A 27,936-nucleotide genomic window follows, 5' to 3' on the forward strand; every position below is an offset into this window, starting at 1 on the left:
TACCATCTAGAAGAATATCCACGATTGTTACTTGAGGAATACGTGACCTACCAGCCAATGAGCAAAGGACACCTGGTCAGGTTGTTATAACCGTGCACATGGCCATGGTGCGAGCCATCCTATCATTGGGTGACACGTGTCCAGGTTGTTATACCCATGCACATGGGACGTATAGCTCAACCTATCATAAAAGAACACGCGTCCAGGCGGTTATTGAGGATCTTCTAGAAGAGGACAGCTGGCCTAATCATCCTTCCTACATCCTTCGGCTATAAATACCTTGTCAAACGATATGAGGTATCCATTCACTCACCTACATTCTGACTATACTTAGTCTATTTACTTCAGTACTTTCTCCACTACGAACGTTATCGATTCTCACGCCGGAGGGTGGTTACAAGAAGACCCCCCCTATTGTCCTTCCTGTAACGAGACTCACGGTGTCTGTTTTGCAGGTTCCGGTCATTGGACTTCGGAAGGACTTACTCATATCGTGGTAGTTATTATCGTATTGTACCCTGTAGACTCATTGGATCCAGGACCCATACCCGGGGATTGGATCCGTGTTTCTTCGTTGGCGCCATCCGTGTTTGGTGTTAGAACAACAATAATTTTCGTTGGTTTTTTGGTTCGTTTGATATGAGTAACCTTCCTGAAGGGCCGACGGGAACCCCTGCACCTGATTCACGTGTAACTAACACAGAAGCACCTCCGGGTCTCAGTGTTTTTGCACGTATCACGACTCCAAGTGGCCGTGCTCTTGAACGTGTTACAGCCCCGGGGTCACGAATCACTAATGTAACACCTGGGGAGTTTACCCTAGAAAATGTTACGGCACCGACCGGTCCCACTCCCACAGATATGGGACGTGTTTCGGCACCGGAGGGTTCCAATTTAGGTAATCACAGACGAATTACGAACGAGACTCGCCGAAACCGGCCTGTATTAGATCTGGAAAACGATTCAGGCGATTCTGACATGGCGAGGTCTCATCAACGTAATTCTAGATCCAGAGGAGCATTAACTCTTAAAGAGTGGCTCCACGCACAACAACAAAGTCTGGTGGCTGAGTATGAACGCAGAAAACGTAACGAAAGGTTTCACATTCGTACTTTGGATTATGAGGAATCTCTTAGGAGATCTCCTTCTCCTCCACCAACGGTGAGAGGAAGTCAAACCCGTTACAGTCAACAGACGGAACCAGAGTTTGGCGAACTCCCGAGGCTACGTCCTCGTCCTCGCATAAATATGCGGATGCCATCTTACTTGGACGAGTTTGATAGTTACGATTCATCTTATCACCCGGGAGATTACAATATGTATACCGGGGATGGTAGGATGAGCTCACAGGAGAGAAGTAGCCGCCCGCAAGACGTAGTCCACCACACCGAATACCATAGTAATGCGGAACGAGACTTTACCAAATCATATCGTCCGGCAGCCTTTTCCGAGAAATCAAAGTTCATCGCGAGCATTGTTACAGCACCCTTTCCGGTTAATGCCAAAATACCTACATCGGTAGGAAAATACAATGGTATGACTGATCTAAGCGATCATCTCCAGAACTTTGTGGCGGTTGGCGGTGTTAGTGGTTGGACACTCCCCTATTGGTGTCACATGTTTGCATTGACACTAACAGGGGCAGCAAAAGAGTGGTTTGAAAAGTTACCTGACGGTGAAATTTCTAGTTGGGACGATCTGGTGAAAATTTTTTCCCAACACTTCAGCCAGCAGAAGAAGCATACACGAGACCAGTCAGAAATTTCTGATGTCGTTTGCCGCGATAACGAGTCTATAGAAGATTTTATCACCAGATTTAATGATGAAAGTCTGAACATTGGTGGGATAAGCAAAGATATGCTTCGCGGTGCTTTCCGCAAGAATGTCAAATGCGACGATCTGGTCCGAACACTCACCGGTAGGGTTGGAATGCCCAACGAATGGGATGATCTTATGACCGCAGCGAAGGTGTATGCCAACCCTGAGAAAACATTAAGAAATGGCAATCCAAAGCAAAAATTTAAAGTTGAGTTTCAAACTCCAAGACCTAATAGACAGGCGAAAGGCCCTATCTGGTCAAGGCTTCAGCCAAGCGCGGAAGTTTCAAAACCATTCGATGCAAGATTTCTCATAGGCAACAAAAACAAAGCGGGGCCCTCAAGCCGGGGTCCCAATAGTTGGACTCCTCTTTCAAAGACTCCCGCTGAAATTCTCACTACAGAAAATATAAGTTTCAGAAAGCCACAGCCACTAACAAGAAGATCATTCTTAGATGCCACGAAACATTGTTCGTATCACAATGACATCGGTCATAATACGAATGAATGTAGAACATTAAAAAGTGAAATTAAGGCAGCTGTGAAATTTGGAAAACTCAAGCATTTAGTGAAAGGGGGAAGCCTGATAATGGTAAAGCTCCCATACGGGATAACCATGGTCCGAGTAAAAAACAAGTCAAAGATTTGAATATCCATATGATACAAGGCGGATACAACACAGAGAAAAAGAGGAAAGAGTCTGATGATGAGGAGTGGAAAAATGAGCCAATAATCTTTCCGCGAATCAAAGGGGGTCCGAACAACAAAAACCCCCTGATCATCACTGCTCTCTTCGGGCACTATCGTTCTCAATATGTCTTCTTCGACACTGGTAGTACATCAGACATTATGTACGAACAATGCTTTGAACAGCTTGATGAAGAAGATAAGGAAAGATTGAAACCCATCCACGCTCCAGTATCTGGGTTTGGAGGGGAAATAATGCATCCGCGAGGTGTAATTTCATTCCCAATCACTTTGAGCGACGGGATTCATTCTAGGACCGAGGAGGTCGAATTTTTGGTTTTACCAGCAACATCAAAACACGACATTATACTTGGGTGAGAAGCGATTGGTGATTTCAATGCCCATCCGTCCACGGCACATGGTGCAGTAGGAGTTCCAACCTGTACTGGCATTGCAATAATTCATGTTAACCGGCACTGCTTTGCAACCGAGAGCTCAAAACCTAGCAAGATCCCAAAACAGTCTCTGAGGACCGAACCGGAAAAATGGGTTTTGAACAAAAAGTTTTCTGATCAAACTGTAACAATAGGACCTGCTATTTCTGAGATAGTACGGACTTTCTTGAAACAGTTATTATAAAAAATATTGATGTTTTCGCATGGCAACCCGCGGACATGACTGGTGTCCCGCGGAACATTGCGGGGCACAAATTAAGGGTAAACCCGTTGTTTACACCTATTGTTCAAAAACAAAGTAAGATGGGTCTGGAACAAACAAAAGCAATGAACGAACAAGTCCAGGATCTCTTACAAGCTGGAATCATCAGTCCGATCCGTTATCAAACTTGGGTCGCCAACCCAGTTATCGTTCCCAAAAGTAACGGGACATGGAGGATGTGTATAGATTTCAAGGATCTAAACAAAGCATGTCCTAAGGATTGTTATCCCCTGCCGGAAATAGATCTCAAGGTTGATGCTGTGGCACCATTCAATTCAAGTGCTTCCTTGATTCCTACAAGGGTTATCATCAGATCCGCATGGCAGCAGGAGATGAAGACAAGACAACATTCCGCACTGATCAAGGCACCTTTTGTTACAAAATGATGCCTTTCGGACTGAAAAATGCGGGAGCAACGTATCAACGATTAATGGACATAGCATTTAAAGGTCAAATTGGTCGAAATTTAGAGGTATATATGTATGATCTCGTAATCAAAAGTGTTGAGGAAGATCAGATGTTAAGAGATATTGAAGAGACTTTCGAAACTTTGAAGTGCATCAACATGAAGTTGAATCCAGCCAAGTGTTCATTTGGAATGGAAGAAGGAAAGTTTCTAGGAGTGATTGTCACGGACGCGGGTTTCAAAGCTAATCCAGATAAAGTTCAAGCTATAGCCCGCATGCCTTCCCCATATTCCCTCAAGGAAGTTCAGACACTCAATGGGCGATTGGTTGCTTTGAATCGATTCTTGGCAAACCATGCAGCCAAATCTCATCCGTTTATTTCAACACTAAGAAATTGCCTTAAGAAAGCGCATTTCAATTGGACTGCGGAAGCATAACAAGCTTTTATGGAAGTTAAAAGATGCTTGATGGAGCTGCCCACATTAACAGCACTCTGTGCGGGGGAACCTTTAACGTTGTATCTATCAGCTTCCGACATTGCCATTGGGGCCATTCTTCTGACAGATCGCAAGAATGTTCAAACACCGATCTACTACGTCAGCAGAACATTATCAGACCCAGAAACAAGATATTCCATGCTTGAAAAACTTGTTTTGGCACTAGTCTATGCTGCCCGACGCCTCCGCAGGTACTTTCAAGGGCACCCCATCAATGTTTTAACCGGTTACAAGCTTAAGAATGTCCTCAGTAAACCAAAATTGTATGGGCGCTTGGCTAAATGGGCCATCGAGCTAGGTGAACACGCAATAGAATACAAACCTAGGCCAGCAATCAAAGGGCAGGTATTGGCGGACTCCGTGACAGAAGTCCTGCATCACAAGGAAAAAGAATGTTTGATCGAGCAACAACCCCAAGCACCTCTGGAATCAGGACAGATTTGGTCTTTATTTACGGACGGAGCCTCGAGCAGTGAGGGATGTGGCGCTGGCCTCAGGCTAGTTAATCCCGAAGGCCATGAGTTTACATATGCCATAAAGTTGGACTTCAAAAGTACCAACAACGAGGCAGAATATGAAGTTTTCTTAGCGGGCTTACGGATAGCCAAAAAGCTTGGGGTTAAGCATTTGGTAGTTCGAGTAGATTCCATGTTGATCGCGGGACAGATCAACGGCACATATGAAGCAAAAAATGATACCATGGCTTCTTATGTGTCGCAGGCGAACGATTTGATGCTCCAGTTCTCTTCCTGCAAAGTCATTCATATAAAGAGAAGCGAGAACAGATCAGTGGATGCCCTCAGCAAATTGGCCTCAACAAACTTCGAACACTTTGCCAAAGACATCCGCATCAAAATATTAGACCGCCCGTCTATCCCGCAACATCAAGTTTTAGTGATCCAAACGAGAGTGGAATCCTGGATGACACCGATTACAGCATACCTGTCATCCGGAGCACTTCCGAAGGGAAAAGCAACGGCCCGGAAGATAAGCACAAAGCCTTGAACTATCAAATACTTGACGGTGTCTTGTACCGACGTTCCTTCCTCGGACCACTACTACGATGTGTGGATGCCGAGGACGCGAACTACCTAATCAGAGAGGTTCATGAAGGCATTTGGGGTCTTCACGCTGGCCCACGCATGGTCGTGGCAAAGTTAATGAATGCAGGATACTATTGGCCAGGGATGCACTTGGATGCTGTAAATGAAATCAGAAAGTGTGATTCTTGCCAACGACATGCTCCCAACACGCTACGACCAAAGAAACGAGTTAGTTCCAGTCACTTCAGCTTGGTCGTTCCAGAAATGGGCAATAGACATAATGGGACCTTTCCCCGAAGCCCCTGGACGTGTCAAAATTTTGATAGTAGCCATCGACTACTTCACAAAGTGGGTGGAAGCCAAATCGGTTGCTTCCATAACAGCAGCAAGCGTTAAGAAATTCCTATGGGAATTCATAATATGCCGGTTTGGTCTTCCTCTGGAACTCGTTAGTGATAACGGAACACAGTTCGCGGACAGTGGGCTGCAAGAGTGGTTAAAGAACTACACATTGTTCAAGTTTTCACTTCTGTAGCTCACCCACAAGCGAATGGTCAGGTCGAGGGAACCAATTGGACCATCAAAGAAGGAATTAAGGCAAGATTAGGAACTAAAAGGACGGGTTGGGTCGATGAATTGCCCCATGTTCTGTGGGCATGCCGCACTCAAAAGAATTCTAGTAATTCTGAAACCCCCTTTAGTTTGACTTATGGTACAGAAGCTATGATTCCGGCTGAGATTGGTATCCCATCCGCCAGAGTTCTTATGATTGAAGATAATGATCATGAACTCAGGATGAACCTTGACCTCCTCGAGGAAAGGAGAGAACTAGCATCAATCCGCGAGCATAATTAAAAACGACAGTTGCAAAAATATTATAACTCGCGGGTTCAAAGATGTGAGTTCGATGCGGGAGACTTTGTCTTCCGCAACAACGAAGCCTCCGGGCAGGAGCCTCTAGGCAAGTTAGCCCCAACTTGGGAAGGACCCTATAAAATCCAGAGAGTTTTATCCAAAGGGGCCTACAAGTTGGAAAAGTTGGATGAGACTGAGATCCCTAGGACTTGGAACGGGGCCCAACTAAAGAAATGTTACATATAGTTTGTTTTTATGGCCTGCGTGCCTATTTGAATGTTTACAACTTATGTATTTTTACTTCTTGTAATTCGGCTTATGCCTTTCTAATGGAAATTTTATTTTCAGTCACTTATGACTTGTAATCCTTTATTGACACATAAAGAAGATCCTATAAACACTTATATTATGACAAATAGACAAAGTGTACCGGATGCAAAATTAAACTTTCTTTATTTACTCAAAAGGGGATTACAACATAGACAACAAGATGATCAATTACAAAGACAGAAAAATTTAAGTGGTAGCATCATCATGCTCAATATCCTTGCCCCCCGCATCTTCCACATCTTCTTCTTCTTCATCAAGTTCAAGAAGAGCTTTTAGCTGCTGGATGCTGTCCTCCTTACCAGCAAGGTCGGATATCTGATTCGTCAAAGAGAACTTCAACGAATCAAAGTCTTTCGATTTCTGCTTGAGGATGGCAACAGTGTCTTGCCCAGCTAGAATATATTCTTCAGGACGCTTGGAAGTTGAGCCAAATTGGTAACCTTCTTGAAAGCCCAGTTGCCGACCAGCTTGTTTGGAAGCTTTCAGAAGGATAGCAACACAATTCCCAAGCTCATCGCTAGCCCGAACATCGGCGATGACCTGTTAAAACAACTATGTTTAATTGACCTTTAATACTTAGGTTATTTATGGTAAAAAAAAACAATAGACGGAATGGCTTCTGCCAATAACCACTTTTGGTCCGCCTTGGCCTGAATAAGCTCCATCTTATGACCGACGCATTCCAAGGCTTGGTCATGGTTTCTGGCATTCAGATCAGATAGACGCTTATCCTTGGTCGCTGACTCAGCTTGAAGAGCCTCGATCAACTTGGCCTGTTCAGCTATTGCTTTGGTTTGTTCTTCCAGTTGCTTCTGGAGGACAACCTTAGCCTCCTCGGCCGCGGATCGAGCAACCCTCTCCGCCTCAAGAGCCTGGCGGACCTCTCGTGATTCATTCATCACTTTAAGAACTTCCTCCTTAGCAGTAGTTGCGGAGGCCGCCAGCTCGTCCCATTGCTCTTTCATGGCTAACCAATCTCTAGTTATCTATCGGTTAGTGGAAATAGTATTCGCCAGATAGTAAGAGTTGGAGTTCAGTAACTCTTGGCGAATACTAAGATGACGACGCTCCCTCTCGGCAGGAGGAAGACTCTCCCGCAAAAATTCAAAACAAACATCTACGTCCCGGAACATTGAATCCCGACGTAGTGTCCAACAAGGCTGGTGAGGAATGGGATCTTCCACCTGAGGATCGGGAGACGTCCGTGGAGCGTGGGGAAACATGCTCACCCCCCCTTGGTCTCTAAAGTGATGAACATAATAAGAAGGAGACTTCTGAGCATGATCAGAAGTGTCAGTCACCTTATTCTTTAGAGGGGAGTCGTCCGCCACAACGACCGGATCCTTGGCAGAATTAGGAGGCGGTGATGGCGGATGAGGAGGGGAGTCTTTTAAACCAGAGACACCTTCAGAAAGGTTGTCCAAGTTCACTGAAAAAATAAATAAAGTGTTAGGAACATTTCAATCCAAATAAAATTAGAAAAGTAAAGAGAGATCCTGCATACCTAACGAAGGATCCTCTGCGTCAAGTTGTTCTAGATGCGCTTCCAAGGCGGCAGGATTTGTCTTTTTGGATTTTTTCCTTTTCAAGACAATCTTCACCGGATTAACCTTGCGCTTGCCCACTACCTTGAAAACGTCCGCATCAACGACCGGATGTTTACCCTCAGCGGTGGTATCATCAACCTCCGGACCCTTGACGTCCGCATAAGTTCCAGCGTCATCTTGACCCGTCGCCTGACTAGCAATGGCTTGTTGACGGGTAAGACCTGCAGTTATCCAAACGTTTAAACATTTCACAAAGTTGTAAATTTCAAAAATATCTTTTAGAGATAATTTCTTCAAACAGTTGAATGCCCACAAAAGTCAAAAAGCTTTTTTCTCATAAATTATTCAAAAAAAATAATTACAAAAAGAGAAAGAAAAATTACAAGTCACAAATATCTAAGCCTATCCTAAGGGTTCGAGGTTGATGGATCTTCCGGAGCCTTTTGCGAAGTATCTTCTGAAGAATCGTCCTCAGACTCTTCGCCAAGATAGATATTCAAAAGTTGCAAGCCGTCATCCGCGGAAGCAAATTCCGGGAGCATATCTTGTAAGGGGAAGACCAAAGTATCATGCTCTCTAACCCGATTGGCACGATCTTGTTTGATATTCACACCATGAAGCGGATGATCTTGGAATGTTTGATTGTTCTGAGCATAGTTCATCCCTTCATGAAAGCCCGTCATGCGCCCAAGTGCAGAGGAAGCAGCCATCAGATTGGCAAAACTGTCATTAAGCTCCTTACTTCCCTTGATATGGCGGATGACCTGATGAGGTGGAAATATAAGTTTTCATTATCAAAAATAAGATATAGACAACAAGTGTCAAAAGATAACTTACAGCATCAACTCCACGAGTAAGGAACCACTGCCGAGCCTGCTCCGCACGTTCCGCCCGCATCTGAAGCTCTTCGGATTCCATGATTGCTTTTTCATGAGCCTGAAGGAGAGAGTCATAGGCAGCTTGAATTTCGGCCGCACTCTGGTCCTTAAGATTGACTCGCTCCTTCTGCAATTTTAGCTCAGCTTCAAGATCATGGATCCGGGCACCCTGAAGAGCTACTTGATTTTCCAACGCCGAGTTTGCTTCTTGGGCCCGGACTAAATCGTCCCGGTCCTTTTAAGCCTTGGCCCGATCAGCTTCACCAATGGAATTTTGCCTTTCACAGGCTTCTTTCCATCGTCGAGCAGCGTCCACGTTACGATCATTCTCACTCTTGAGGGCGTTCTCCGCGTCAGCTTGTTTCCATTTAGCAGTTTGAGCAGCAATTCGATGCTCCTCAGCTTCTTTCTTGGCAGCCTCAGTGGCCCGCCGAGCTTCTCCCACCTCCCACCTAGAGTACGCCACTCACTTAAGATCTCCTGGCTCCCCGCCAAAGCATTAGCTAAATGATAAGCTACGTTCGTGTGAAGATTATGGCGGGAAAGGTCACGTTGATATGCTATCAGCGGGTGGCGTACAGTGTTCAATGAAACCCATACAAGTTCTAGGATGGGAGAACCGAGAACCGTTAGTAATGCCCCATTGAGGGACAAATAACTCATGTGTATAACCCAGGCTCGTGTCCCCGTAATAACGGGAACCCGAATGTTTAAGGCGAGCTGGGGTTGAAAAAGGCTGTTGGGGAGGAGGACGAGGAGGAGACTCCTCAGTCCTATAACCCTCTTCATTCACAGCAGGGTTGTCCGGTTGACCAACAGTACCACCCCCAGCCTGGAAAAGATAGTCAAAACGAGTATCAGTCCCAGACTGGACGTTAGCTTCCCCCCTCAGCAGCAGTATCAATAGGAGGGGTCGGCACTCTTTCCTCTACGACAACCTCGACCTCACCTTCCACGTTAATATTGTTAGGAGGAGTCGTAGGCTTTTCCTTCACATTCTTTTCGGAAGAAGGAGATGGTTGCTGTTCGGTTTAAGGAGTTGGTGTAGGCAACCTCTCCGAGACATCTTCTCCGAAGATCAACGAATCTACAATAACAAAAGCTATTTTTAGCTAAACATCTTATGCGAACATAATGCTTAAAAAGATTAACACTAACCTTCTACAGTATTGATACAGTCGGCAAGACTGAACTGGGGCTTCTTAGGGCGATGGATTTTTCGTTTTTTCTTTGACGGCCCTGCCTCAGCATCCGCAGTCGCCGTGCTCGCTTGACTCCTAATATATCTCTTTTTCTCCAACTCTGACAATAAAGATGAGACAGAGGAATGTTTAAGATCATCGTCATCAGAATCCCTCTCTTCTTGAGAAGCAGAAAAATCAGAAGAATCGCCATCTTCACCGCCTGAGGATAAGATGGCGACCATTCCGTCGGAAGTAATGGCATTAAGAGGATGAGGGTTTAAAACATACGCACCTGTTTCGAAGGTGGAATCCGAAGTAATAGGTTCAGCCCGAACCTTTTTTGGAAAAAGGAATCGAGACTTAGTCTTAGCAAGGATGCGTTGATCTCCCGCCTCGCGGATGCTTTTACGCACGCACCCCCTACCTCAAAAAGAGCATTAAGCATGGAGCTCCGACCTGAAAAAATAAAAGTTGGTTTATGAGAATACTCAAGGAAGAAAAAAGACAATAATAGATAACTTACATTCATTCAGGTCCACAAAAATAGGCTCCATAAATTCTGCTGGCCACAAACGGCTCATGCCTACCCACACTAGGGCTTCCTCCGGCAAGGCACACATGGGTGTTGGCTCCGCCATAAGAACACGATACCACTCACGACCTTCGTGAGCAACCGTGACAACATCCGGAAGAGCAGAATTTACCGGACGGCGAACTATAGCCAAAGGAATAACATCTTCGGAAATCCAGAAGAATTTACTCCGCCAGTCTGTAGATAGTTTTTCAACTTCATACCCGATACTCCGACGAAAACCCCCTGGCATGTGTACTAACCATTGCGGTTAACAAGACGATAGAAAACTGGAAGACGATCAGCATGAGGCACAATGTCACGTGCTATACATACGAATTCGTAGTGACGAATTCGCATCATAGCACGCGGGTGTAGTTGAGATAAATGGATCCCATAGACGGTTAACACCTTTTCGAGGAATTTCGTTATGGGTAAACAAAAGTTCCCATGAACAAAATAGTCGAGAATACACAGCCATTTTCACAGGCGGTGGAAAACTGGCTATCGAACCAGGGCCTGGGAACTCTGGCCCCCACTCCGGTGGAATACCGTAGGTCTCTAACATCTTCTCGTAGTCAGAATAGTCCCATGAAATTTTTATCTCGTCAACCTCTGTTTGAACGTTTGACATTTTAGAAAGATTTGATAAGGGAATATGAGAAAGTTCAAAGGCTTTATCAGAGAGAAAACAAAAAGGCAGTTAACGAATAAAGGCGATAAAACTTCAATTAGAAGATATCTCTCACTATTTATACCCATCGCAATTAATGCGATGGGATATGAACAGAAGAGAGAGAAAGTTATCGCCCAGTAAATAATGACCACGTCACGCGGGAAATTCGAAAAGAGAAAAAGCTGCACGGTCGAGTACAGTGACAGCCGTAAAAAACGTTCCATCATCTGTTCACGCGCCTGCGAGTGGTCAACTTGTCATTTTTTAATAGTTATCCACACCAACAGAAGATATTTTCTACCTAAATATAAAAGATTGAAAAATCCCCCGCATACGTTAAGTCCAGAATTTCAACTGCATAAACGACTTCACTCGGAAGAAACACTGGACTGGGGGGACTTATAGAGGTAGGGTACCAAAAAGACCCAAATACCCTTAAGTACTACCCGCGGGTCATAAAGGAACCTCTAATAGGCCACCCGCGGGGCATATGGATCACCCGCATATCACGGTAGAGGAAAAGCGTCCTTATTCCACGCGCGGAAGCATTTCTGCACCCTCAGAAGTCGTCCGCAGGACAGGACATCAGTCTGCCCGAACAACCAAGAGGAAGTGCCAGCGGAACAGCTGTCATCAACCAATTACCATCTAGAAGAATATCCACGATTGTTACTTGAGGAATACGTGACCTACCAGCCAATGAGCAAATGACACCTGGTCAGGTTGTTATAACCGTGCACATGGCCAGGGTGCGAGCCATCCTATCATTGGGTGACACATGTCCAGGTTGTTATACCCCTGCACATGGGACGTATAGCTCAATCTATCATAAAAGAACACGCGTCCAGGCGGTTATTGAGGATCTTCTAGAAGAGGACAGCTGGCCCAATCATCCTTCCTACATCCTTCGGCTATAAATACCTTGTCAAACGATATGAGGTATCCATTCACTCACCTACATTCTGACTATACTTAGAGGCTGTTTGGTAGCCTCTTAACAGTCATTAAGAGGCTACCTCTTAATGGGTCATAACCTCTTAATGGTTAAGAGGTAACCTTAAGTCTGAATGGTTAAGAGGTAACCATTAAGAGGTAACATCTTGCCTCTTAACCATTCAGAGGTTATGACCCATTAAGAGGTAACCTCTTAATGATTGTTAAGAGGCTACCAAACAGTCTCTTAGTCTATTTACTTCAGTACTTTCTCCACTACGAACGTTACTGATTCTCACGCCGGAGGGTGGTTACAGGAAGACCCCCCCTCTTGTCCTTCCTGTAACGAGACTCACGGTGTCTGTTTTGCAGGTTCCGGTCATTGGACTTCGGAAGGACTCTCATATCGTGGTAGTTATTATCGTATTGTACCCTGTAGACTCATTGGATCCAGGACCCATACCCGAGGATTGGATCCGTGTTTCTTCACCACCAATGCTTATATCCCTTACTAAACACAACTATAGGATTATAAATAGGCTTCGTTTAATTAATTGGCTTGAGAGCTTCACAATCACAAACAAGACTCGGATAAAAGACATAGTTTAATTGGTTTTGTGTAATTTAATTGGTTGTGGGCCTCTTGTTACAGCACAGCCCATTCGGTATTAGTGAGAATTCGCATCAATATTAAAATGTTTAATAGTTCAAAGTTCAAACCGGGCTAGCATTGGGCCTGGCAACTGGGCTGCAGAAGAGAAGTCGAGAGTGAATCAAATGGAAAAATAACACTCAACTAGGGGTGTTCACGAACCAAGCCGAACCGAGCGAAGGCCTGCTTGTTGCTTGGCTCATTTACAACCGAACGACTGAAACTCGAACCAAGCGAAAACCGAAACGAGCCAAAATCGAATTGGGCATGTTTCAATCAAACATCGAGCGATTTGAGCATTAATTATTTCTTTTTCACTTTAAATTTTTCAATAAGAAACAAGTTTAAATGTTGTAAATTATATATTTTATAAATAAATTAGTAGTTTTTAGACAAACTTTTAATAGATTGTAAACTTTTATTATAAATAAGTTTGAAGTGTGATATAATGATCATGTAAACAAACTTCTAGTATTCTAAACACTTGAAGCGAACAAATAAAACTATAAAATTGACGGAATAGTAAAATTTAAAGGGGTTAAAAAAGCTGTTAGCTTATATTTCTGTGTTTTGTTTATTTGTCTTTCGTAATTTAATACAATTTAGGTTATCGTTGGTTTAGTTCACAACCAACCAAATCTTTGTGTTATACTTTTCACAATCTAATTGTCTAAACATAACACAATCAACAATCAACAATCAACAATCAATTAATCCATTTAATTATCTAAACATGACGCAATCGAAAAATCGCTTAAAAACACATAATCTTGAAACAACCAAACAAGCAACACATAAACCAAATTTAGTAGCATACAGAAAACATTACATTAGACTACTAGTTACAAGCTTAAACACTAAATCATAACATATAGAATAAGCACACAATAACACATAATTTTGAAGTACAAGATTCCCCATGGATACATAGTACACATTCTAATGATCATTGCCCTTGCATCGAATCATATACATTCATTCAAATGAGGTGACGCCATTTCTATCAAAAAAGCACCCGGAAGGACCACCTTTAGGAGTCAACGCAACCTTAACCGGAACTTCTGCACCGTCTTCCACACTCAATATGCCGGTATTATAGTTGATGTCTGTTTTAACAAAGCCTGGACACACACAATTGATCGCAAAACTCGGGTATTTCTTCGCCAAATATCTCGTGTAAGCATTCATGGCCGCTTTTGAGATAATATATGCTGACATAAAAGGAGGCCAGCCTTTGGCTTCCAACAATCCATCTTTGTAATCTTTCAAATATTCATTAATCACTTCATCTATTTTCTCTTCTGTTAAGTTTTCAATATCACTTAATATGTCTTTAGCCCATTCATTTTTTATACCCTGGAACACAAACAAATAAAACAGGTAAACAAATGTTTTCTACGCGTATATCGTTTGGATAGCCTACCTTTAACTTTCCCATGGACGAGGACACGTTTACAATCGTTGGCGAATTGGATGATTCGAGAATAGGAATGAAATGCTCTACCATTCGTTTCACTCCATAGTAGTTTGTTTGTATACATTGTACCCGCCAACTCATAAGACTCGGTTAATATCTTTTTCCACTCGATTTGACCTCCTGCAGCCTGTACCGAACCGAAAATAATAATATGACAGTACATATGATCCCTTTACTATAAAACATTTACCTCTATGCCACTAGCTCCTGAAGCCTTTAAAGCTTCTTCATCTGCTATAACACCACCGATCCCAGAATTGTTTACCTGTACACATTTTGGCAAACGAGTGGTCAAAAATAAAAAATATAATATTGGTAGAATTGAAGAACGCGGTTTTGGATCGTACCAAGATATCAAGTTTTCCAAATTGAGTTTTTACAAACTGAGCTAAAGAAGCAACACTAGCAGGATCGACCACATCAAGTTGATGAAATGTAACAAGATCTGAAAGACGATTGTCTTTGAATTTGGCAACGGCATCAGTCCCTCGTTTTTCGTCTCTAGCGGTCAACACTACTTTGACCCCATTTGAAGCTAGCTGCTTGCATATTTCAAATCCTATACCTTTGTTTGCCCCTGTAACCACTGCATATTTATATACACAACATTCGTATTTACAAATGCGACAAGTTGGTTAAGAATTATAAACACAAATGTAACATAGAGCTAATATGAAATGATCCGTGTATTATACATTTAGCCAATTTAATATAAGTAGGCTATCTCGACGGGTAACACATCAAATGATTAATTGTATCAAAATATAACTTGCCTTAGAAAGGTTCACCTATAAAATGAGTTGATGGGAAAAATAAAAATTAAAGAGAGGTATATATGTTAAGTTATTCATAATTACTAGGTTAGTATATATTTTGAAACCACATCCATTTGGTAAATAATTTTTCAACAACTTGTTTGGTTAAAAACTATGTTTAGTTTTTTTGTACCTAGTAACATTCTGTAACAAGATAAAGGAACAATATTGGGCTTAAATTTATTAAAAATATTAGACCAGACATACTGGCCTTGTTGTGGAAGCCAAAACGTGGCACACAACCCCCCCCCCCCCCCCCCCCCCCCCCCCTCCTCGTTGTGAGGTTCGTTTTGGGCTGGTTCGTTGTGTACACAACGGATGTGGTTGTCCAATCAAGTTTTTTGTATTTTAATTTACAATTTTTATTTATATTAAAAAACCGAAAATAAATAATTGTGTAATGATTATGGGGCATGTTATAACTACGCCACCTTTTGCAAAACTTGTCATTGCTAACTTGGATGACACGTGTTAGAAAACTCCCGGTTATGCTTTTTTTATAGTCAAATAGTCTTATGCTACAAAAGTAGTATTAATTGCTGAAGAATTTGATAACTACATTAATATTGGGAAAAATTCTTATAGTCTATATTAATTTAGTAGAATACTATTATTATGTTTAAAACTTGATAGTCAGGGCTATAAGTTATGAACAAAGAATATTAATAATATGGTTGGTTGAGGGGACGAACAATCAAATCATGTTACCTGTTTGCCCAGATTCCGCCATTTTTGGCTCAGCTCAGCTGCTTATTTGGTGATGATGAAGAAGAAGCCAATGGGCTAATGGCTGTTGAAAGCTGCATAAAAGCATAAGTAAGAAAACACGTGGAGACAAAATCCACCAACTATTTTTTATTATTATTTTTATTTATCTTTTTGAAACGGCACGAGGCATCTACTACTTTCTAGTTCTTGTTATTATTTTTCTATTTTATTAAAGTGATATGATTGATAATATAAGATTAGGTGATATTTCTTATGTAGGTAAATTTTAATTTTGTGAAAGATATTCTTGAATAGCTAAGTAAGAATAAGGAGGCGTATTTTGCGGTGTAATCTATATTGATGATAACATGTTAGATAATATGACTATCTAGAAATGATCATATTTTCAATAATATTCTATTTGTATTAGAGCATCTCTAGTGGTAACTCTTGTTTATTCTAAACCGCCACCTCAGCATGACATATCAAATTTTAAACCAACATTTAAAAACATTTATTTATCCTTCAGTGGGCATTGTATGTCCTTATTTCAAACCGCCAGCTCATCATCCAACTCATCTATTTTTTTCTTTTATTTAATTTGTATTAATCTATATATTTTATTCTTAATTATTTTTTTATATCGTTCGTCTATGTAATATAACTTTAATAATAAAAGATACAAAAATTTACTAGATAAAAACATACCTAAAAAATTAAAACATACAATATTTTAAGAAAAAAACGTTCATAAAAATAAAAAAAACATACAGCTTAACAAATAGAAAAAGGAAAAAAAGAAAGAGAAAAGAGAAACACACGCATATGTATATTAGATTAGGTTACAAAATTATTAATTTAACAATCTAAAAAAGCACAAGGCCATTTCAAATTAATGTGTCTATATATTGTGTAAAACTGTAAATTGTTGGGGGCCCATTTGATAGCTTCACACACGGTTTGTAATTCCAAGCCATTGCAATTTGGACTGACACCTCCAATGGTAGGTTTCAAGTGTTTGAAATATGAACAACTCCACGTGGGATTTCAAAGCAGCCCACTGGAGATGCCCTTATCAAATTCGATGAACGACATCAAATTGGCATCTTTCACGTGGGTGAAGCAAAAGAACGTGCTTGGAGTGGGAAAAATGAAGTCGGTTAAACTTTGTGAATTTTCCAATTTAATAGGTTGCATGCTTTGATTTTGTATCTTGTTTTTGTTTGTATTTTTGGATACTTGTGTCTTGTAAGTGGTCATTCTTTTGGTTTAATATAAATTGGCATTTCAAAAAAAGAAAAAAGCTAAACCAATGATCCTATTTACTTTATTATTACACAATATTGTTTATAGGAAAATTGGATTTTATTGGTCCCAACTATTGCCTTCTAGTCATTGCCGGTCCCAGCTATCGAATTGGTCACTGATGGTTCCAACTTTTAATGTATATGTTCCTATCGGTCCGCGGCTAATAGAATCCTAACGCCGTTAGTTTCAGGTTGCCGGAAAAAACGTTTTTGGCCGAGAAAGTCAATTTTTTTGCCGGAAAACACCACCTGAACACCGCTACCACCACCAATTGACTCGCCGCCAACCAACCACCATCACTTAAGCACCATCAACTGATTCCGACGATGGTTCTAGGGTTCCGGCATTCTCAATAATTAAGGCTTTTACTAGAGAAAAGTTCCTAAAGGTACGATACAAAGTTACAATGATGTTTGACACAAAATTGTTGAGTTTTCGAGAAAAAATGTGTGTTTTCCAGCCAAAAACGTTTTTCCAACGTTAGAATTATGTTAGTCGCGGACCATAGGAACAAATACGTTAAAAGATAGGACCGTCAACAACCAATTCCTTAGTTGGGACCGGCAGTGCCCAAAAGATGATAGTTATGACCAATAAAAAACAATTTTCCTTGTTTATATAATCTTAAAACTTCATAAAATTAACTATTAACTATTTAAAAACATTTAATATATAGCATATATATATATATATATATATATTATATATATATATATATATATATGCTATATATTAAATGTTTTTAAATAGTTAATAGTTAATTTTATGAAGTTTTAAGATTATATAAACAAGGAAAATTGTTTTTTATTGGTCATAACTATCATCTTTTGGGCACTGCCGGTCCCAACTAAGGAATTGGTTGTTGACGGTCCTATCTTTTAACGTATTTGTTCCTATGGTCCGCGACTAACATAATTCTAACGTTGGAAAAACGTTTTTGGCTGGAAAAACACACATTTTTTCTCGAAAACTCAACAATTTTGTGTCAAACATCATTGTAACTTTGTATCGTACCGTTAGGAACTTTTCTCTAGTAAAAGCCTTAATTATTATATATATATATATATATGTTGCATAAGGTTAACAGGTTCAAGCTCAACTTGTTAACTCGACGAGCCCTTATAACACAAAGTTGGCCTATACTTTCAAGATTTACTAGAGCTTGGCTAGCAAATCTCACCATGTAAAAGAAAACCAAAATGTTCTTGTCCATGATCAATGGCCAATGGGTGCCTTCTTCAACATTCAATCTTCCTCTACATGAGCTAAAATTTGTTTAAGGAGATAATATAGATTCATATTTCATTACTTTACAAGAAGATGAAGAAGATGATGATGATATTGTGGTCTAGCAAAATATGACGTTTACAAACCGTCATATAAAAGCTTTAAATCAAACTTCAAACTTCATTAAAAACATCTATTTGTTAAGCAATCTTCACAAACCGTCATAGCATCACATGCTTTATCAACGTATTCTTTTAAACCTCAATATAGTGTGTGTGTGTGTGTGGATCCCATTATCAAGTTTGTTCAAGGTGTGGATTTGCGGGCGAAATTTTGAACTTCTTGGTTGGAACTAGCTCACATCAGTATTGTCCAGACTTGGGGCGTTTGTAAATTTCGGATGGTGACAGTCCGCTAATTACAAACGTCGTGGATGCTCTAATTACATTCCACAACACATGTTGTGGGTTCAGTCCGTTCAAATGTAAGTTGATTAGATGGCATTTGAAATTAAAAGAACAACATTTATTTAATCCTTCGTACTTTCACACATTAACAAAGCTTTGTACATAAACATTTATGGTCATCTTATTTCATTAGCATACAAAAGTGACCATCGCCCTTATGTGGAATTCTATATATATCACGCATTCATTAAAACGACGTGACGCCATTTGCATCGAAGAAACACCCAGACGGACCGCCTTTGGGAGTCAACGCAACCTTAACCAGAATTCGTGCACCGTCTTCGACACTCACCATGCCAAAATATTATACTACGTGTTAGAAAGATTACACTTGCCTTAAACCATCCCAAGGATGAAGAAACGTTTACAATCGTTGGAGAATCGGATAATTCAAGAATAGGAATGAAATGCTCAATCATTCTTTTCGTTCCATAGTAGTTTGTTTGTATACATTGTACAGCCCGTTCATAAGTTGCCGTTAATACCTTACTCCAGTCGATTTGGTCCTGTATCGAAAAGAAAATGGTAACAGGATAGTAAAAGTACGAGGTCTGTAAATGAACCAAACGAACACAAACAAAGGCATGTTGGTGTTCGCTTTGCGATGTTTACATATTTCCCCTACTAAACTTATCAATTACATGTTTTTCCCTTTTAAGATCAATAATTAAATATTTCCCCAAACTAAAAAAAATCAATTACATATTTCTCTTCCAAAAACATATATATTACATATTTAACCATTTCATTAACAATTAAGTTATTGAATGACTATTATACCCTTATTTTCATAAGAGGTTTTTACCGACCATGAACACGTTTAATCAGTACCAGATGCATTACCGGCCCCGGACTCGTTAACCTGTTTCGGGCACGTTTACCAGACGTGCAACGAAACCTGACGGGTAACTGTTCTAGGACGTGTGGCCAGCGTAACCGACCTCTAACATGTATTCATAGTTTTGTAAGAAGTACAACAAGTTGTGTACAAATCACCTCCATATGATAAAACAAGTACCTCTTTACCACTAGCTTTTGCAGCCCTTATAGCTTCTTCATCTGTTATAACACCATCAATCCCAGAATTGTTCACCTGTAGATTTTTTTTCGTTATAACGAGTGGTCAAAAATCAAAAATATAATATTCGGTTTTCGATCATACCAAGATATCAAGTTTTCCAAGTTGGGTTTTCACATACTGAGCTGAGGAAGCAACACTAGCAGGATCCACCACATCAAGTTGATGAAATGTAACAAGATCCGAAAGACGAGTGTCTTTGAATTTGGCAACAGCATCAGTCCCTCTTTTTACGTCTCTAGCGGTCAACACGACTTTGATCCCATTTGAAGCTAGTTGCTTGCATATTTCAAATCCTATACCTTTGTTTGCACCAGTTACTAATGCATATCTACACACACATATTTGCATATGCAACAAATTGGTTACCAATAACAAACACAAATGCAATATAACGCTAATGTTAGGGTAAAACATCATATGATTAACTAATGCTTTCTTATTTTGATTTTGACGCGGTGCGTGAAATTTTTTTAATCTGCCTTAATAATGCTGTGGAAACAAACTGGATCGAGATGGATGGCTAAAAGTTGCATGGAAAATGAAGGGTTGCAACGATTCAAAAAGATTTTGTGATTGTTTGACTCATATGAAAAAGAAAACATATGTTCTTTTATACTTTTATACACCTTGAACTGATACGAATTCTAGGGGTGTGCACAACACCGAAATAACCGAAACAATATAACCAAACTTATAAAAAATTGGAAAAAACAAAACCGAACAAACCAAAAACAGCTAAACCGAATGGTTTCATGCGTAACCTAGTGCCCTAACGAATTCTCTTGGAGATCTCTTTCTTTGAAATACACTTTTGATCTTCTTCGATTATTGATTTTGTGTATCTACAAAATATTTATTTATATATAATATTTAAAAGTGAGTGTGTGATACTATATATTTAAAAAGCTATCCAAGTTGTATGCAATTCAAAACCCTTAACTATTGACTTGACAAACAAAGTATATGAAACCTTAAATCAAATCCTAGTACCTGTTCTCCCCAGATTCTGACAACTTTGGAGGGTTGGATGATCAAAAGCAGCCAACTGGTTATGAAATAATAATAATGGATAAAGAAAACTGCATATATAAGCAATTGTAAGAAGACACGTGTGCACAAGATCCACCTTATTTTACTCCTTTGTATTATTCAATAATATAAAGATGATCGAACTTTTTTTTTAACAAACTATTTTACACTTAAAACTCATCTAGTCATATACATAATACATGTAATATGTTTGAGCTCATATTAATTTTTAAGAAGGTAAACACCATATTGCTAAACCACCAACTAGTATAATTTTACATCAATTTTGTTTATTTAATTCATTTACTCTTTAGTTTTGGAGAAAGCAAACAAAATCAGTGACGAATCCAGGAATTTTTTTCAAGTGGTGCACTATTTTTAAATGTTTCAATTTCACAAAGTTGGATATAAAAAAATTTGGGTCGGTTCGATGGTTCGATTCAGGTAAGCTTCATTACATATTAAAAATATGACACAATATATGATACAATAATAAAAAAACATTATCATTATAAATTAATTATTAACCATATAATGGTGAAATTATTAGCCACATAACTGTTACGGTTGGTGACACCATTCTTCCTTCATCGACATTCCGGGTCAATATACTTGACTTTCATATTAACCGACAACCACTTCAATATCATATTTGTCACAAACAGACGTGACATATTCCAACCGCACTATCTTCTATTTGTGCTGAAATTTCATTATATATGTATGCATCTATACTATTTCAACAACCGAAACAAAACCGTTACGAATTAAACCGAACCAAACCAAGCCGTTACTAACATTTTTGTTTCATCGTATGGACTTTTGTGAAAATATGATAGCTCAAAATACATATGTTCACTCTCTAATTATAGGCGCACATAAAAGTATTGTCTTTATAAGGATGTTTTTGCATATTTTAGAGGCTAGATTGTGTTTGTAAATTCAATTTGGTTGCTATAATAGCGTAGTATCTTGAATGTTAGTTGGGTCAAGCAATTTAGTCCAAACAAGCTTTAATCAATAAATTTGTCTGCAAGTCCAAGCTTTAAATGAATAATTATATAGATAGTTACTGTTGGCACACGTTTGTAAAATCTAAAAATAATCTGAATATAAACTAGCAATATTAATAATATGTGTATGCATCAGGTAACGGTGAGCAAAAAGTGGATGGTAAAAATACCGGCCAAATAGAAGAATCAAACTCATGACATCAATGTTAACAACAAATTCCGTAGCTACTCCACCACTTTTCTAGTTTGTTTTGGTGGTGCACTCTAATTTTATAAGAGGGTGCACTCTAGATATTCATATACAACTTTACACTATAATTTCAAAAGTCGGGGGTTTCCATGCACCCCTCACTATAATGTAAATCCGCCCCTGAACAAAATTGTTATGATATAAGTATGCCTTGGTCAACGAAAGTCAAATAGTCAAAGATGGTTAGTGTTTACACAACTTGTGTAATTAGAGGGGCTAAAAGTGACAATTTGTATATGGGTTGTTGGTGGTAGTTATAAACAGATTAGGGCTTAGTTAGTTAGTATTCAGTTTCAATTTTTCTTTGTAATTCTCTCTCAATACTCAATCATTTTTGATTTGAGATTCTTTCTTTGTAATCGTTTCATTGTGAATAAGAGAAGCCCTAGATTTCCAAGTCAAATTCATATTCAATTCATTTTGTATTCTTCGGTGTTAATAGATCAAATTCCGCTATATCACTAACAATTGGTATCAGAGCTTAGGCTCCGTTGATTTCAAAGATACTGTTAATCTGATTCTTGATTCTATTGCAAGAATGGTGAATGCTAAGTTTGATATTGAGAAATTTGATGGCAAGAACGATTTTAGCTTATGGCGTGTGAAGATGAGGGCTCTATTGGTTCATCAGGGGGGCATCTGATGCCTTGTTAGGTGAGCCGAACATGCCAGAAGGGCTAAGCGATAAGGAGAAGAAGGATATTCTAGAAAAGGCCCATAGTGCAATAATATTGTGTTTGGGTGATCGGGTTCTTCGTGAAGTTTCAAAAGAGATCATAGCTGCTGCGGTATGGGCAAAGTTAGAAGGGTTGTACATGACTAAGTTATTGGCTAATCGTCTCTATCTAAAGAAGAGGTTGTATATGTTTTCCATGGCAGCCGGTAAGTCCTTAGAGGATCATATTGATGAATTCAATAAGATAATTCTTGATATTGAAAATATAGAGGTTAAGATTGATGATGAGGATAGGGCTATTATATTCTTGGCATCATTACCCGTGCCATATGAGCATTTTGTTGATACTTTGATGTTTGGAAGAGAAAGTTTGTCTATGAAAGATGTGATTGCAGCCATGAACTCTAAGGAGTTGCATAAGAGAGGAGAGGCTAAAGATGATGGGTCTGATGGGTTGTATGTGAGAGGTAGATCAGAACAGAGAACTTTCAAAAATAAAGGTGATCATAAGTCAAGGTCTAAGTCTAATTTCAAGAAGAGATGTTTCATATGCAATTCTAAGAAACACTTTAAGAGAGATTGTCCTGAGTTGACGAAGAAGAAGGGTGAGAGGAGTAATTTCAAGAAACAAGAAAAGACTTCACAAGAAGGATCTGATTGTTATGATAGTGCAGATGTCATGGTGGTTACTAATGTACAAGGGTCTAGTGAATGGGTTATGGATTCCGGATGTTCTTATCATATGACTCCTGAAAGGGAGTATTTCAAGAACTTGAGAATGATAGATCAAGGGTCTGTGAAGTTAGGAGATGATAGACATTGCAAAATACAAGGTATTGGTTTTATTTCTTTTAAGTTAGATAATGGAAACAAGGTTGAACTGGAAGATGTTAGGCATATTCTTGATTTAAAAAGGAAATTAAAATTTTTTGGTACCTTTGAGAGCAATGATTATCAAGTAACTCTAAAGAATGGTAAGGTCAAAGTGATTAAAGGATCTATGACAGTTTTGTCTGGTACTAAGGGTAACAACATCTATTTCTTGGATGGTGAGGTTTTGTCAAAAGGTTCTGCAAATGTTGCAGAGAAAGAGGTGGAGTCCAAGGCTATGATGTGGCATAGAAGAATGGGACACATTAGTCCACAAGGATTAATTGAAATTAGGGAGTATCTTAAAGATCTTAAGAACTGTGAGCTAGAGTTCTGTGAGAATTGTGTGTTTGGGAAAGCTAAGAGGGTTAGCTTTAAGAAAGGATTACATGCTACAATGAATATACTTGATTATGTGCATGCTAATTTGTGGGGTCCTGCTAAAGTCCAATCCTTAGGAGGTGCCAGGTATTTTCTCTCAATAATTGATGATTATTCAAGAAGGGTCTGGGTATATATGTTAAAACATAAAGATGAAACCCTTGGGAAGTTCAAAGAATGGAGATTTTGGTTGAAACTTAGACAGAGAGAAAAATAAAGAAATTGAGAACTGATAATGGTCTCGAGTTTTGTAATGGACTGTTTAGTCAGTTTTGTAAAGATAAAGGCATAGCTAGACATTTAGCAGTTGTGGGAACTCCACAACAAAATGGTCTAGTTGAAAGGATGAACAGGGCCTTACTTGAGAAGATAAGATGTATGTTAATTAGTGCTGGTATGCCAAGGGTATTTTGGGCAGAAGCATTAAGTACAACAGTTTACTTAGTCAATAGATCTCCTTCTACAACCATTGACATGAAAACACCAATGGAGATGTGGTCTGGACAGCCTGCAAATTATAATAATTTGAAGGTATTTGGTTCACTTGCTTATGCTCATGTGAATCAAGGAAAACTTGAACCAAGGGCTGTCAAATGTGTAATGTTGGGTTATCCTAGTGGTGTGAAAGGGTATAGGCTATGGAGAATGGATGTAGGTACACCTAAGGTCATAATCAGTAGAGATATAGTGTTTAAGGAGGATGTAATGCATAAAGATATAATTGGGAGAAATTTGGAAAATGAGGGGCAAAAATGGTCAGTTTGAGGTGGAGTTGATTAATGAAGAAAAGGCAATAACTCAAATTGAGGTCTCAAGTGATGATCCAAGTTCAAGTAATAATGCAAGCACAAGTACTAATACTTCCAGTTAAAGTTTAGCAAAAGACAGAATAAGAAGAAATATTGTACCACCTGCAAGATTCAGGGACAGTGAAGACATTTCAGCATATGTCTTTAGTGTTGCAGAATCTGAAAGTGTGAATGAACCATTGACTTACAATGAAGCTGTTAACTCTGAGCAAAGAGATGGGTGGGTTAAAGCAAAGAAAGAAGAGATGGAATCATTGCAGAAGAATAACACATGGGTGCTAGTAAATAAGCCTGAAGATCAGAAGTTAGTCAATTGTAAGTGGATTTATAAGTTGAAAGAAGGAGTGGAAGAAGGGGAGGCTCCTAGGTTCAAGGCAAGACTAGTTGCCAAAGGGTTCACTCAAAGAGCATGGCTGGATTACAATAAAATTTATTCTCCAGTTCTGAAACACACTTCAATAAGGGTAATATTGTCATTATGTGCAGTATTGGATCTTGAATTAGAACAGCTTGATGTAAAAACAGCATTTCTTCATGGGAATTTAGAAGAAGAAATTTATATGGAACAACCCATGGGTTTTGAGGTGGAGAAAGATAGTGATAAAGTGTGCTTGTTAAAAAGATCACTATATGGTTTGAAGCAGTCTCCAAGACAGTGGTACAAAAGGTTTGATGACTACATGGTATCAAATGATTTTAATAGAAGTAATTTGATAATTGTGTATATTTTAAAGAATATACAAAGGGGTCTTTTGTGTATTTGTTACTGTATGTGGATGATATACTTGTGGCCTGCAAGGATAAAGAAGAAATTAGGGCTACAAAGGAGTTGCTTGAAAGAGAGTTTGATATGAAGGAACTCGGGTGTGCAAAGAAGATTCTTGGCATGGAAATTTCAAGAGATAGGGCTGTTGGGATCTTGAAATTGACTCAAAAGTCTTATGTGAAGAAGGTTTTAGCCAATTACTTTATGAGTTTTAGTAAGTCAGTTTCTACTCCTTTGGGTCAGCATTATAAATTGTCAAAGCAGGATTCACCTGTTAGTGAGGTGGAGGTAAAGGAAATGTCAAAAGTTCCTTATTCTAGTGCAGTAGGTAGCTTAATGTATCTAATGGTTTGCACTAGACCTGATCTAGGATATGCAGTTAGCCTAGTCAGCAGATTTTTATATAATCCTGGTAAACAACATTAGGAGGCTGTTAAGTGGATTATGAGGTATCTAAATGGTACACAAGATGTTGGTATATTTTTTGGTAAAGGTGGTAGAGAAGTGGAGATGGTGAAGGGGTACATAGATGCAGATTTTGCCAAAGATCTTGACAGGGGTAAATCTGTGACAGGGTATGCATTTCTGGTTAATGGTGGTTTAGTCGTTTGGAAGTCAACATTGCAAAAGGTGGTAGCTTTGTCATCTACTGAATCTGAATATATTGCATTAACTGAAGCTGTTAATGAGTGTATGTGGCTAAAGGGATTTGTATCAAAATTGGGGGTTACGGTTGATAGAGCTTTGGTGTTATGTGATAATCAAAGTGAAATTAAGCTGACAAAGAATCTCATTTATCATGAAAGGACCAAACATATTTCAGTAAAGATTCATTTTATAAGAGATATAATCAGTTCAAAGGAGATTGAAGTTGATTATGTGAATACTGAGTTAAATGCAGCAGACATGTTAACCAAAGTTGTGCCAGGTCCAAAGTTTAACACTTGTTTGGATTTAATACATGTTGGTGATCATTTTGATGTTAGTTGATAAAGGCATAAGGTGGAGATTGTTATGATATAAGTATGCCTTGGTTAACGAAAGTCAAATAGTCAAAGATGGTTAGTGTTTACACAACTTGTGTAATTAGAGGGGCTAAAAGTGACAATTTGTATATGGGTTGTCGGTGGTAGTTATAAACAGATTAGGGCTTAGTTAGTTAGTATTCAGTTTCAATTTTTCTTTGTAATTCTCTCTCAATACTCAATCATTTTTTATTTGAGATTTCTTTCTTTGTAATCGTTTCATTGTGAATAAGAGAAGCCCTAAATCGTTGTTAGATTTCTGAGTCAAATTCATAGTCAATTCATTTTGTATTCTTCGATGTTAATAGATCAAATTCCGCTATATCAATTAACAATAATAAAAGAATACAACTTTAGCTATTTATATTATTATTATTATTATATTTTTACACCACTCATGTTTATTTTATTAATATTTCTTTTTTGTTTTCTTTCGGAGGAAGCAAACAAAATAATTAAAGAGAAAAACTTTACAATATCAAGCCAATATAATTGATATGGTATCGGGTTTATGTTGTTACTTATTTTTTGTTTAAGTATTTTGGCACAAGTATCGTATTGAGCAATGTGATAGTGCTAGCTAAGGGTTATAGTCAAGTGTAATGAAAAGTCTAGAGAATTGTGTGTTATATATAGCATGATTCATGAGATCATCATCCATGTTGTGATATCTATTGAATTATAAGGTCTAAATATAATTTGGCTGATTACCATACAGACTAAAAAGCCCATACAGACGGGTTCAAAGTCCATACTTTATCCCATGTCAAAACATGCATTTCCCATCTAATTATACAACGTTAGATGTTGAATTTAATGTGAAAAGCTTGACATAGAGATATTGAAACACATTATCATAATCATTCTAAGGTTTGTGTTCGGCCCTGCAAGATAAAGAAGGTTAAAATATAACTTCTTAATGGTTCTTTGATAAATTTCATTTGCATGAGCGAGATTAAAGAACTACCTACAAGAATATGAAGTTTAGCCACTTGAAAAAGCTCGAACTTAGCTTTGGTATATTCTTTGAAGGATTAGGACACCGGTTAGTAAAACATTCCGTCGAGTATGAACTTGAATTTGTGAATTTATCTGTATGTTAACTTCAGGTATTTAAATGGATAGCAAGCGTTTAATCCATAGTGACACCCAGGCATTCTAATATTTGAATGATATATACTAAGATGAAAATTCAATTCATAGGACAATTTCATTTATGCATAAATTTGGTTGTTGTGAG

The 27,936-nt window shown here is 39.0% G+C and overlaps 1 protein-coding gene and 1 pseudogene across 2 annotated transcripts; both read right to left on the reverse strand.

Moving 5' to 3' along the window:
- Nucleotides 1-13,735: 13,735 nt before the first annotated feature.
- On the reverse strand, nt 13,736-15,888 carry LOC143623210 ((+)-neomenthol dehydrogenase-like; annotated as a pseudogene). Its single transcript, XR_013151852.1, has 5 exons — nt 15,795-15,888; nt 14,619-14,857; nt 14,462-14,536; nt 14,218-14,398; nt 13,736-14,150 (listed from the first exon to the last, which is right to left on the reverse strand). The product of XR_013151852.1 is annotated as a (+)-neomenthol dehydrogenase-like (transcript).
- LOC143623163 ((+)-neomenthol dehydrogenase-like) lies at nt 15,824-21,486 on the reverse strand. Its single transcript, XM_077094131.1, has 6 exons — nt 21,472-21,486; nt 20,868-20,890; nt 19,959-20,205; nt 19,815-19,889; nt 19,132-19,302; nt 15,824-15,886 (listed from the first exon to the last, which is right to left on the reverse strand). Exons 1-6 carry the CDS (start codon nt 21,484-21,486, stop codon nt 15,824-15,826), a joined length of 594 nt encoding a protein of 197 aa, XP_076950246.1.
- Nucleotides 21,487-27,936: the final 6,450 nt, after the last annotated feature.

Source organism: Bidens hawaiensis, unplaced genomic scaffold (genome assembly GCF_021521415.1).
Source record: "Bidens hawaiensis isolate Kalapana, Puna unplaced genomic scaffold, B.hawaiensis_p1.1 tig00003356_1, whole genome shotgun sequence".
NCBI lineage: Eukaryota > Viridiplantae > Streptophyta > Magnoliopsida > Asterales > Asteraceae > Bidens > Bidens hawaiensis.